This window comes from Delphinus delphis, chromosome 15, assembly GCF_949987515.2.
Source record: "Delphinus delphis chromosome 15, mDelDel1.2, whole genome shotgun sequence".
In the NCBI taxonomy this organism is placed as follows: domain Eukaryota; kingdom Metazoa; phylum Chordata; class Mammalia; order Artiodactyla; family Delphinidae; genus Delphinus; species Delphinus delphis.
Window position 1 is genome coordinate 17035597 of NC_082697.1, and position 12607 is coordinate 17048203.

The 12607-nt window shown below is 47.3% G+C and overlaps 1 protein-coding gene across 2 annotated transcripts in view; it reads left to right on the forward strand.

Annotated features, from left to right (window-relative positions):
• The window catches only part of PTPRT (protein tyrosine phosphatase receptor type T), a 1079376-nt gene that overhangs the window by 414176 nt on the left and 652593 nt on the right, over positions 1-12607 (forward strand). For both annotated transcript variants that reach the window (XM_060030771.1, XM_060030772.1), the window contains exon 6: positions 5962-6136. In XM_060030771.1, coding sequence (XP_059886754.1) covers positions 5962-6136 — 175 coding nt within the window. The remainder of the gene's footprint in view (positions 1-5961; positions 6137-12607) is intronic.

The window sequence follows — 12607 nt, forward strand, 5'->3', positions numbered from 1 at the left end:
ATCAGCACACGGGAGGTTTCTAGGACCCATGTGTTAGAATATCTCCTGTAAAACAGTCATAATGTCAGTTGCACACAGTTTCCTTTTATTAAAGACAGTAATGTTTCCACTTCTGCCGATTATAAATCAGTTGCAAGTCGGCATGCACTCCGGCATGTCCGGAAATAATGACAGCCATTTTTGCAGGCTGTGTCTTATCTCTTTGTGAAGGGAATAATGTCCTGACACAGGCGCAGAGAGGATGGGGAATTGCAAAATGGTGAGGCTATTATAGATAACTTGATAGTCAATCAGGTAATACTAAAACAGCAGCCTTTCCATGGCCTCAGGTGCTTCTCTCGTCTTCCTTTCTAGATAGTTCCTGAAGATAGAGAGGTTTTTGCCTGGGTGGTGGAAGGATGCACACATGCCAGGGTCAGAAATATTAAAGTGTGGGCATTTGCAGTCCCTACTCCTGTAAAGAGTGTGTGCTCTCAAACCAAGCCGGCTTGTTCCACATAACGTAAAACAAGCTAAGGGAAGGTGGAATTTGAGTTGTTTTAAAAGAGAGAGATAAGCAGATGAAAAAGAAGGAAAAAAAGAGAGGTTTCAAAGGGAACTGTTACCATGATGAATGAGAGAGACATGGGTATAAAATGGGATTAAGCAGGACCACCGATAAGGCTATAAAATGCCGTTGTTCAGCTTAGAACACATGTGCCCCCTGGGTGGATGAATTGGAAAAAGGTTCGCCCTGTGGGCACATGCAGCTCCAAGGCATATAGCCTGGCACGCAGACAGAGCCTTTGGGCAAAGAAAATAGGTAGCCTTCCTCCAAGTGGGTTCGGTCAGCCTGTGGTCAGGACTCCTGCTTTGCCAGCAGAACAGGGGCTGGATTTGGATGCCACACCCTTGGCCCATGGCTGGGCACCTTTGGTGCGGTGACCAATTGCTCAGCCTCAGGGAGTGGCCTGGATTTAAGGAATGTGTCCATCCATGTGTTCCGTGATATTATTTGGCCCTGTTCTTTCCAGTGAGGGACTTAAGGTGACATTAGCCTTCAGATCTTGGAGACAGAGGACAAGGCCAGCAGCATCAGTGTCATTCTGGAACTTGTCAGAAATGCAGATTATCTAGCCTCACCCCTGACCTACTGAGTCACTCTGGAGGTGAGCGTTATGCATGCTAAGGTTTGAGAGCCGCTGCTTTAGACGGATGGAGCTGGGGTAAGAAAACCTCACCCAAGCCTAATAGCACATTGGATATGACACCCCTTCATAATATATTCAGAAAGTCTGCTAGCCAGGAATGCAGGAAGATGCTCTGCCCCTCCTTACATAGATACTTCTGACTTCGAGACCGCTGAGGTTTCTAGAAAGCTAGGCATCGATCACATCAGTTCCCAAACTGTTTTCTGTGGAGCAGTCATTTCCTGCAAGATGGCGTTTGATGTTCTTTGAACAAGCAGAGTGAGTTTCTGGAACACTGCACACTCTACCCGCCTCACACAGAGTCACAGGGTAGCTGTGCGCTGTCGTGCACTGGCTGGCAGCTGGGCAATGTGATTAAGGCCTCAGTGTCTGGAGTCACATCACCTGGGTCCACATCCTAACTCCATCCCTCAGCAAAGTCATGTTAAGGTTTTGCTCCTCTTGCTATGGTTCATGGACCGGCATCAGCGGTCCATGGGAGCTAGCTGGAAATGAAGGATGTCAGGTCCCCCCACAGACTCAGGGAATCGGAGTCTGCATTTTTAACAAGATTCCCCAGGTGGTTTGTATGCACATTAATTTGAAAAGTACTGTTCTAAACCATGTTGCTTGACCTGTCTGCCTCAGTTTCTTTATCTGGAGAACAGGAATATTCTTAGGACCTATCTCATGCCTTATCATCCCATGAGAATCACCTGGAGGGTCTGTGAAAGCAAAAATGGCCTGGCTCCCCCTATAACAGCTCCTGATTTATTAGGTCCAGAGAGGGGCCAGAAAATTTGCATTTCTAACAGGTTCCCAGGGGGTGCTAATGCAGTAGATCTGGGGACCACACTTTGAGAACCACTGCTTTAGATTATTCTAAAAGCATTGCTCATCCTCTGTTGACCGTGTTTTCCTCCTTGAAGGATGCTATTTCAATACTTGACTTTGTGTTTATGTTTTGCCCTTTTTGCTGTTTTGTTGGAATCTTAACGCCAGCCTGTAAATTCTTCTGGGAAGAAATTATAGCTTCCACATTCCACACTCTCTCATTTTCTGTTTTGTTAAATAATGAGGACATTTCCAGTGCAATTAATAATAGAATAAGGAAAGGGGAAGAGACAACTCAGACTACCAACCCCAATAAACAGCCTCCATAAATGGATATCAGCCCTGGAAATCTATTAAAATTAACATTTCTCACAGGTTGCCGGGCGATGTCGATGCTGGGTCTGGGACCCACCCTTTGAGAAGTACTTTCCTAGGGATTTGAGAAGGATTAAGTGGATTCTATCATGTAAGCCAGGTAACACAGTGCCTAGCACAGACTGAGCACTCGGACATGTTCGTTAATGTGACTTTTACTTAATAAATGCTCAGACAAATCCCATTACTTTGAACAAAATATTTATCAAACTCAGTTATGGAACTTTATTCGCTGGGGGACAGATCGGCTTTTCAGAGGAAGCAGTGCGTTATTGCAGGGGTACTTGAGCTTCCCACATTGTCAGTGATCTATGGAGATCAGTTCCCAGCCCTCTGCCCCCCTTTTTTTTTTTTTAACATAGATTCAGGAGCAGACAACCAGCAAATCTCAGGGCAGTGGCTCATGGGCTTTCAGGAGACCCTATGTATAATATACTAGAGGAGGAGATAGAGATAGGAAGGTTCTGGGTAGAATGGATTAAAGCCAGTGCCCCAAACTGCAGGGTACTGTGCGTGTTGGCTGCTAAAGGCTCACAAATCCTCCTTCCCCAGAGAACTGTGCCCTTGGTCAAAGGGGAACCGTTTCTTCCTCCCCCACCTGGCCATGACCTGTGACTGATGGGCGTGGAGTGCAGAAGCTGGCCTCTTGCCTCCTGGTGAGATTAGCTCTGGTACACTTCATGCTCTGGAGCTCTGTGGAGTCAGGCTGAAGCCAGACCCCAGTTTCCACCACATCGTTGCTCAGTTTCTTTCCTCACCCTTTCCTTCATCCCCGTTCTCCCGAGAGCACTCAGTAAATCACCAGGTCTCAGACTCTGCTTCCTTCTGGGGAGCCTAGCCTAAGACACCCTTCTGAGTGCCCAGTGGGAAACTTACTCAATTGATCCATTGACTCAGAGGGGCTAGAAGATGATTCATTTTAGAACCACAGACATAGCTCTGAAAAACTTGCCACAAGAAGAAAGGAAGTGTGCCTGGAACTTTCAGAGGAAGGATATACTTACGGATGAAAAATACTACAGGAGCCAAAAGAAAATTTCCAACAAGCCAAAGGGGTGACGTGGGCCTGAGGGTTTGATAGAATTTTCCACAGGCTTCTATGTGCGTCATCTGTGTCATGCTCCTCTCTGGCTTTTCCCAGGACTTTGACTTCCCTTCACTGTCCTGCTCCTCTTTCCTAGCACCCTAACATCTGCATCCCTGTGCACTTGCATGGCACCTGGTATGATGGCTGGGAAGCTTTACTCTCGCACTTTGCCTCCGGGGTGTGGTCCACTTCAGGCTCCTGGCATCTCCCCTGTACCACCCCTCCCTGTGCCCACTCGAACCTGCTCATCGCCCATGGGCTTAGGTTTCTGAGTCTTTTCCTGTGTCATGAAACCTCGCCTTGTTTGCTTCCCTTGCATTTTCTCTCCTGCCTCTGTCTGGGGCTGAGACAGTGGCTGGCACCTGTGCTTCTTACTCATTCTCTCTGCTTAAATCCCTTCTCCGTGTTGCCACAGCATTCTGGCATCTGAGCCTCTCACCATTCCTGGTCTACTAGAATCCCTCCCGATCTCTGCTCCTGGGCTCCTGGGTGACTGTGCAATTGCTTGCCCTTCCATCTGGGCTCATCTCTCTGAACTTAACCTCCATTTCTCCTTGCCCTGGTCCATCACAGCCCTGTTTCCTATTGTGGCTCTGGGCCCTCCTGCTCGACCCTGTCCTGCTGTTGCCTGCGCCCAGTATGACAGGTGTGATTATCAAAAGGCCTATTTTCTAGAGATTTTATTAGACAACCTGCAATTTCCTATCCTTCCATGGGAGAAAGCCTGGTGGTTCGGGAGCTAAACAGAAGAATCTAAATTGTTCAAGGGGATGCACTGAATCCTCTCTGGTTCTGCTGGAATCTGACATCTTTAAGAAGCAAAGTTAAATAATACTGGAGGAGACACCAAAATAAAATTTAAACATGAAAAATTAATATTTTGCGCTTAATCAGTCCTTGGCCGTTTGTGTTAATTCCTTATTGCTGATGTAAAAAGTTCTGCAAACTTAGTGGCTTAAAACAATGCAGATTTATTACTTTACAGTTGTGGAGATCAGAAGTCAGAAATTGGGTCTTACTGGGCTAAAATCAAGGTGTCGGCTGGGCTGGGCTCCTCTGGAGAAGGAGAGGGGAGAATCTCTTCCCTTAACCTTTCCAGCTTCTGGAGACTACCCTGCATTCCTTAGCTCATGGTTCCTTCCCGCACCTTCAAGCCATCAATCACGTCACTCTGACCTCTGCTTCTGTCACCACATCTCCTTCTCTGACTCTGGCCATCGGCCTTCTTCCTCTTCTGCATATAAATCCTCTTGGATAATTCAGGATCTCTCGCCATCTGAAAATCCTTAATCACATCTTCAGAGTCCCTTTTGCCATGTAAGGTGATATATTTACAGATTCCGGGGACTAGGATGTAGACATCTTTGAGGGGCTGTTATCCAGTTTACTCCACTTCACCTGGCTAATTTCATGGTTAATTTAGAGAGCTCCACTAACACCAGGATATACCTTCATGTGTTAAATGTTTTACATGCCTTCTCATTTATTCGTCGCAGTAACTCCATAGAGCAAACACCAGTATCAGATCCATTGTTTAAATGAGGAAACTGAAGCCCAGAGAAATGCAGGTGCCTGCACAAGTGGTTTTGGCTTGCGTTTGTTTTCCTATCAGTTACTGTAACTTGCTGCTGTGAGAAAGGGCCTTATTCAAACTCAGAGTATCACATCTAAGATTCAGGATGGTAAAGACAAAAATGCCTTGCTGGAAATGTTGATTCTAGAAATGTTTAGCAAGTCAGGAGGCTTCAGGGCATGGTGCTAGAAATGAAAATAGCAAAATCCTGCCCTCGGGGAGCTCACAGTCTACAGTGGGAAACACTTGTAGGAAAAAATGTGTGGGAAGTCTGCACCATACATAAGGGAGTGAGGAACTTCCAGAAGGTGTTGTGACAGTCAGGGGCACTTACTGGAGATGCTAACGAGCTGAACCTGTGTGTTTAAGGGAGAGGGAGTATCTCCAGGGAGACAGGAGGCACCAGGCAGAGGAAGAAGCATATGCCAAGGAGGAGAGGTGTTGAAAAGCCCCCATCCTCACTCTACCTGGAGGGACAGATTGGTCCCTGTGGGGGAGACTCAGAGCCTATGGGTGGTGTACCAGGACACCAGCTGTTTATTATCACTTTGTGGGCTGTGTCTTCACTAACTTACCTGAGTCTGCATTTAGGGAAGCCCTGTGGGTTTTGCTTAAGAGATGAAGGAAAACAGGAGGAAGGTTAAGGGGCCAAGCGCCAACCCCAAATGCAGATGAGAAAGGAGCCAAGGTGTTTCGAAGCGGCTGTGCTCTCTCTTCCTATGGCCAGGCATCCACCCTCTTGAATCAGCTCACTAGCAAAGTTTATTCTTGAATCACATCACTTGCAGAAACCAGCAATGGAGAGTCCTTATTATGGAAAGTCATGGGCCCCAGGGGTGTGGGGATGGGTGGAACTTCCATGCTGGGGTCACTCAGGAGTGTGTGATAATATGATTTCTCCTTCCCTTCCCTCTGTCCTGTAGCAATGGAATGGCAGGGACACGGCCCTCATGGTCACCCGCGTGGTCAACCACAGGCGCTTCTCGGCGACAGTCAGTGTGGCGGACACTACCCAGCGGAGTGTGAGCAAGTACCGCTGTGTGATCCGCTCTGACGGTGGCTCTGGTGTGTCCAACTACGCTGAGCTGATTGTGAAAGGTGAGTGCCACCACCCGTGCCTCTTCCCGGGTGGTTGATTTCACGGGGATCCCTTGGCCCCATCCTTGCATGGTGGGAGGAGTTAAGACTCCCCCGCTTTCTCATCTGGTGTTCCTACACCCATTCCGTAGACTGAAACACAATTTCCAATTCTTCCCATCCACACACATCAAAAAAAACAGAGGAAGTTATTGTGAAATCATGCAATATTACATTGTCATTCAAAGTTGAGTCTTACAGGTAGGATCTGTATATGAAAGCTTGTGGGATATATAACGCAGACGACATCTCCAAATTTGGCTTTATTCTGCATTTAAAGTTAGAGTGAGCCAATGTCCTTGTGCTTTGGTGGCGTTCTATTACAGTGATCAGAGTACAATTGTTTCTGAGGGACTTTTTATTGAAAACTCTATATAATGACAATATTTTAGAAGGACTTTTGAAATAAATAACCTCCCACCCCACTGGCTTTGATTCAATTTTTTTTTCAATTTTCTTTTTCACCTTGAGGTATCACTGACATGTTTTTCCATTAAAATATGCACGTTGTTCCTTTTCTGCTTCTCTCAAGGAGCTCGATAGTCCATTCAGTTTTGAAAGACTGTATAATCTTTGTTACAGTGCTTAACGGTTGTATGCTATTTCATCAAGTGAATCATCCTATTTTTAAAAATCTCCGTCATCATTTAGGTAATTCCAGGTATATTTGTTTTTCTTTTATCTTTCCTTTGTGCATGCAGCGATTAACGCCTCAATTGAGTTCTTCCGAAGAGAATATTTTTATTCTACTAAACCAGGTTATTTCCTTGGATAAATTCCCTAGGGGTAGAGTTGGTAGGCCAAAGAATCTTTACGGATTTTTCTTTGTGTTGCAATATTGCTTTTGCAAAAAAAAAAAAAAAAAACAAAAGAAGAAGAAAAAGGTTTGACAGCTTACACTGGAAAATAGCAGCGTATGGATGTTCTCATTTTCCAGTGTTACGTTCGCCGATTAAAATTTTAATCTAACATAATTTAGTGAATGAAATAAGCTGTTTGTCTTAATGCTAGCTGTAGAACGATACCCAGTGTTTTGCAGGTAGAAGCATCGCTCCACCCTCCAGAGGATCGTGAGTTGGTTCCCTTGGTCAAAGGATCGGTTGATGTGAAACCTTGACCTCTCTTTGCTTCTGCATGTCATGGTCGCCTTGTCTGGACTAGTATGAGTCTAGGATCTCTAATCCTAGAGAGTGTGGGATTCTCTCTCCTGTGCTGTCCTGACTCCAGATGGATATTCACATGGCTGCCCATTTGTCATTAATCAGATCTCAACTTGACTGTCATCATGCCATCTTCTCTGAGAGAACTACCCTCCCCTGACCACCCCCCCCATTCTGGTGGTCACATTCTATTATATCACCTTGTCTCTTTTTCACTCATCACGTTTCCAAATTACGTATTTTTCTTTATTTGTTTACTTGGCAGCGTCCGTCCCCCCCTTTAGGATATAAGCTCTGTGGGGTTTGGGGCATCTTCCATTTGGTTCCTGGTTCACAATCAGTCCCCCGAGCTTAGCTGAGCGCCTGGCGCAAGTGCTGAGCACACGGAACCATCTGAGACAGCCAGCGTTTGACGGTTCTGACCTGCACAGTCGGTCATTTTGTAAGGCTCAACCTTAAAATACTTGTTGAATGGTGGATAAGTGATGGAGTTATTGGCCTCAGCAGGAATGCATTTCATCACTATAATTCTATGAGCACTTAAGCTGAAGATAACACATTGGGTACTTACGAACAGAACAACTAACAGGAAAAAAATCATCTTTATAATAATTTACATCGAGGGCCATTATATACAAAAGAAACCATCATTTTGATCCCATTAGGCTCGTATCTTGGCCTTTTGGTGCCATAAGATTGATTTGTGTGATAAAGTGGCCTTTGCAGGTCTTCCAGATGGTGAATGTGTAACTCCTGCGCTGTGCCCTCTGGCACGCTCACGACACACACTCCTTTATGGTGACTCCACACTGGAAAGGAAGCCCACCCTCCCCACCCGGAGAATGGATAGTGTTTTCTCCGGTCTCACCGGCACCTTGCCCATGCCTGGCACAGCATTGGTAATGATTGCATAGGGTGAAGGACTAGGGGGCTACTGTAGGGCTCTGAACTTTTCACCCGCAGACAAGTGGAACCAGAAAATGCTTCATTTAGTCTTATGTCCCCAGGTGTCAAGAAGGAGGTGTGGGAAACCAAATCCAGAGGGCTCTGGGACAGAGGATGAGATTTCCATGGCGAAGCATCATGGCCTTTATTTGGAGGGGTGGCCAGTGTGTCCTAGGACTGTGGTTTATCCTTTGTTGGCTGTGTGTCCTGGGCCAGAGTTCAGCTTGGACTGAGTGGTGTCCTGACCAGGTTTGTCAGTACAATCCAGGAGCTAACACTGCTCTGTCCCCTCCCCACCCCAGCCCTTGCTGCTCCATTTTAAGGGATGCCCTGGATGGTCTCCTTCAGAGGTCTCCTTCAGGGTGGGCGATGGTGGGTTTGTGCTCCTGGTGACCGGGTCCCGTTTTGTTATACCTTACTGCAATCCTTTATGGAATATCACATTTTTTTTAGTGCCCATTTTTCTTCCCGCTTGCTTTTTTTTTCCTTTTTATACTCAATTGGTGGTAAGCTCGAAGCTGGACCCCTTGGATGTAGAAGTCCCTTCACATCCGAGACCTCATGTAGTCCTGAGTTTGGCTCTGCACCTTGGTTTTATTTTAGTTCATTTTACGGCTGTGAGAACAGTCACAGCCAGGTTGAGAAATAGAGACAGGTCTTAGGGGCAGAGCTAGGATTGGACCAGGAGCTAGATCATGCTGTTTTGGCAACACCTGGAGCGCCTGAGGGTTGTGGCCTTGTCAGCGCATGGTAGCATGATGTCATGAACAGTGTCGAAAGTGTCCAGATAGCAGACAGGGTTCATGACAGGGGTCCCCCGACCTGTTGCTAACTTGCCTTTTTAACTCATGCATCACCCTCCCACTACTCCCCACCTTTCTGGAGTGGGGTACTAACTGACAGATTTGTGGAGAAATGGATTTAACCCTTCCCGACACACACACACACACACACACACACACACACACACACACTCTCTCTCTCTCTCTCTCTCTCTCTCTCTCCCTCCCTCCCTCTCTCTCTCTCTCTCTCTCTCTCTCTCTCTCTCTCTCTCTCTCATAAAAAGCTAATGGTACCCAAGCCAAACAAGACAGTGAAAGACAGGGGACACCCAGAGGCAGCAGCAACCAGAGGAAGCCTGTCACCCTGGAGTGTGTGGCCAGGAACCCACCTGAAGGCAGCAAACCAGAGCATTGGGGGGAAAGTGCTTTATGAAGAATGACTCATGCACATCTTAGAGCCCCTTTTTGTGGCTGAGCCAGAATGCTTAAATACTTTAACACTGAAGTAGTTGCACTTGTTAAAAACAAACAACAAAAACAACGGAAAAAATAGAAATTTACCTTCTTTCAGGGAAGGGAGAAAATCTGAGAAAGAAGACTGTTCTCAAAGGCCAAGCGCTCTCCCAGGGGATGGGGCTGCTCCCCAAATTGAATTTCCTGTTCTTGGTTTACGCATCACACAGATCGTGTGGGCTGAGTGGCAGGGAGCTGACGGACACTGGGGCATCCCAGGAAGAAGACCATCCCTGGGCAGCATTTTTTCCAGGTTTCCTCCGTTTAGTTCCAGTTCAGAGACAGGAAAGGACCCTGGAGCTGAGATGCCCGGGTTTGGATCCTGGGCCCTTCTCGTCCCAGCTCAGTGACCTTGAACATCAACCTCTCCCAGCTTCAGCTGGTTTATCTGGGGGTGGAGGTATAGCATTACCTCCCTCAGGGGTGTGTGTCCTGAGGATTACGTAAGACAGTGGCTGTAAGAGTTCTTAGAAGAGTGCCTGGCTCACTGAGATATAAGTGTTTGTTAAATAAAATAAATGACTTGAGGTGGGTGGGTTTTCCCCCGTAAGGAAGTAGAAGGTGGTGACGGCCCTGAGTGGGTGGTGGGGCAGGACACCTGGCCCAGGTGCGGATTTGATTGCGATCTGTGTGGCCCTGGAGAGATCCCTTAAGGCCTCCTCTGCCAAGAGGGGACTGGCGCTTTCCCCCATGTGCTGAGCATACGGAAAGGGAGAGAGGGATATCAAAGAGGCGGCCAACATGTGGACTTGGAAACAGTTGGGTCGTTAGACTCCCTGGGTGCCCTTCTGTATCTACCACCGGTGAGTCAGGTTTCTGGACCAAAAGAAAAGTAGCTGGTCCTGCTTGTGCTCAGCCGCCTGACCACATGGGCCCCGTCCGCCGGCGTCGCTCCTTCAGAACTTGGGCCATGCAGGGATTAGGAGGTTACGGGACCCCTCAGCACCCAAGGGTGCCAGGAGCTGGAGGCCCCTCTGGTGGCATGTGTGGCAGGTGCTTGTGCTGGGCCAAGCCGTGGAAGGTGGAGACTCGGGCTGGGTCTCTGTCTTTCCCTAGGCAGGTGTGTTCGTGGCTGGCTGGCTTGTGGCTCGTGTATTATCCTGGGGTTGTGAGCAGCAGTGCTTCAGAAGATGCCACCTCACTTGAGTGTAGGTAATACCAAATTCTCAGGGCCACACACCGATCAAAGTGAAAGCAAATTGGAATAACTTAATTCCAAAGAACTGTTTACTGAGTTGTGGTAGTGTACCTGGGTATACATTAGATTACTCTGTAATTGAGGTTTTGCTCGTTTGACAATCTGGCCTCTCAACCTACCTGTTCCAGACCAGTGCTCATAAACGCACTAATTCTCTCCCTGTTTCTGGGTTTCTTAACGTCTTCGATTTCAAGACACTTATCCCAAAGACAGGTGTCTTCAAAAATGCAGATGTGGTCTTGATGAAAATTTTCTAACTCATCAAAAATGTGTTGTTGGTGGTGCTTTTTAAATTTGCCTTCTAACTCCATTTAACAGCCTGCCATGGGTTCAGAACCTTCTTACCAATATGCAGATCGGTGCCTAGAAGGAATCCAGTCCTGGTGCTGAGAGTCAGATGTTCTGATTTAAGTACTGATACGACTTCCTATCAAGGCAGCTGGGTAGGGTCAAGAGCATGGATTTTGGGTGTAAACATCCCGGGTTTCAGTCTCGGCCCTGGCCCCAGCTGTCTGTGTCTTCAGGCAAATTATGTATTCACTCCAAGCCTCAGTTTCCTCATCTGTTCAGTGAGGGTAAACATAGCTAATTGGATCCTTATTAGAGGGAGACAATATATGTATAGATCCCAGTAAAAGTAGACACCCACCCGCTTATATCTGTAACTATCACTAATCACATTTTACTGTTATTGAGGGGATATTGACCAAATACAGTGTCCGTTTGTCCTTGTTCTGCTTCTTGTACTGTGGAAATTTAAACTTAGTCATCTGAAGGTCTCTTTCCTCTGGAATGGGCTTGGGGTCATCAAATGCAGCCCACTAGTCCAAATTGGTTGCAGAAATGCTTTCCTTAGGTTGCACTCTCCTTTTTACTTTTAACACTTGTTCCAATACTTAAACGCCTCTTGGAGTTGTATTGATTTGGCCACATTGAGCCTGCATTCTGGAGTGGCGGCAGCGGGCTGGTATGGCTGCCCTGTTCTGGGGCATGTGCTCCGCAGCCCACCCCTGTCCTCACTTGGTCCATTTTGCTCACATCACTAGTCTGGTTCCTGTAGGCCTTTGAGTTTACAGCCTCTGGTTTAAAGATGACATGGCGGGAGTAGTTGACTTGTTCTTATATTCATTTGTTTAATAGTTTATTGAGCCCCAGCTATGTGTCAAGTAGTGTGATAAGCTCACGGTCTAGCAGGAAGAATCATGCAGGCCTGTAATGCATGGTCATCTAGTTGTGTTGGGCGCCTACTATACTGTCTTACTAGTCCTATCCATCATCCTACGATACAGGTGCTGTAGCATCCCTCTTTTACAAATTAGGGCATGGAGGATCAGAGAGGTTAGACAGTCATCCCAAGGTCACACACCTTATACATGGCAGAGCTGGGATTCCAGCCCATGCCTGCTTGTGCCTCAGCTCATGCTCTTCCTTCTATACCACGTTTCTTAACAAAATCCAGTATGGTAGGCCCTGTAATCAGGTGTGAGCTGAGGACATACAAAGGGTGGAACAACTGATGCAGTTTGGGAAAGCATCTGCAACCTTCGGAGATGACCAAGGCTGCTGGTTGCTGTCCCATCAGTGAGAGCAGCCTAGGAGGACAGCTGCATGCCGGGAGAAGAGGCAAAGCCAGTGACCACCCCGAGGATTTCAGCTTGGACAGTCACTGGAGCACTGCAGAGGTGCCGTCAGAATCGTTTCTGTTCCCTGCCAGCCTTCAGAGGCAGAGAAGACCTGGGGGCTGTATGGTTCAGTGGTCAGAGAGCCTGGGCTGGAATCCGGCCTCTGCCCTGTAACCTCCACTTCCTAAGCCTGCCTGGAGCCCCGTCATCCC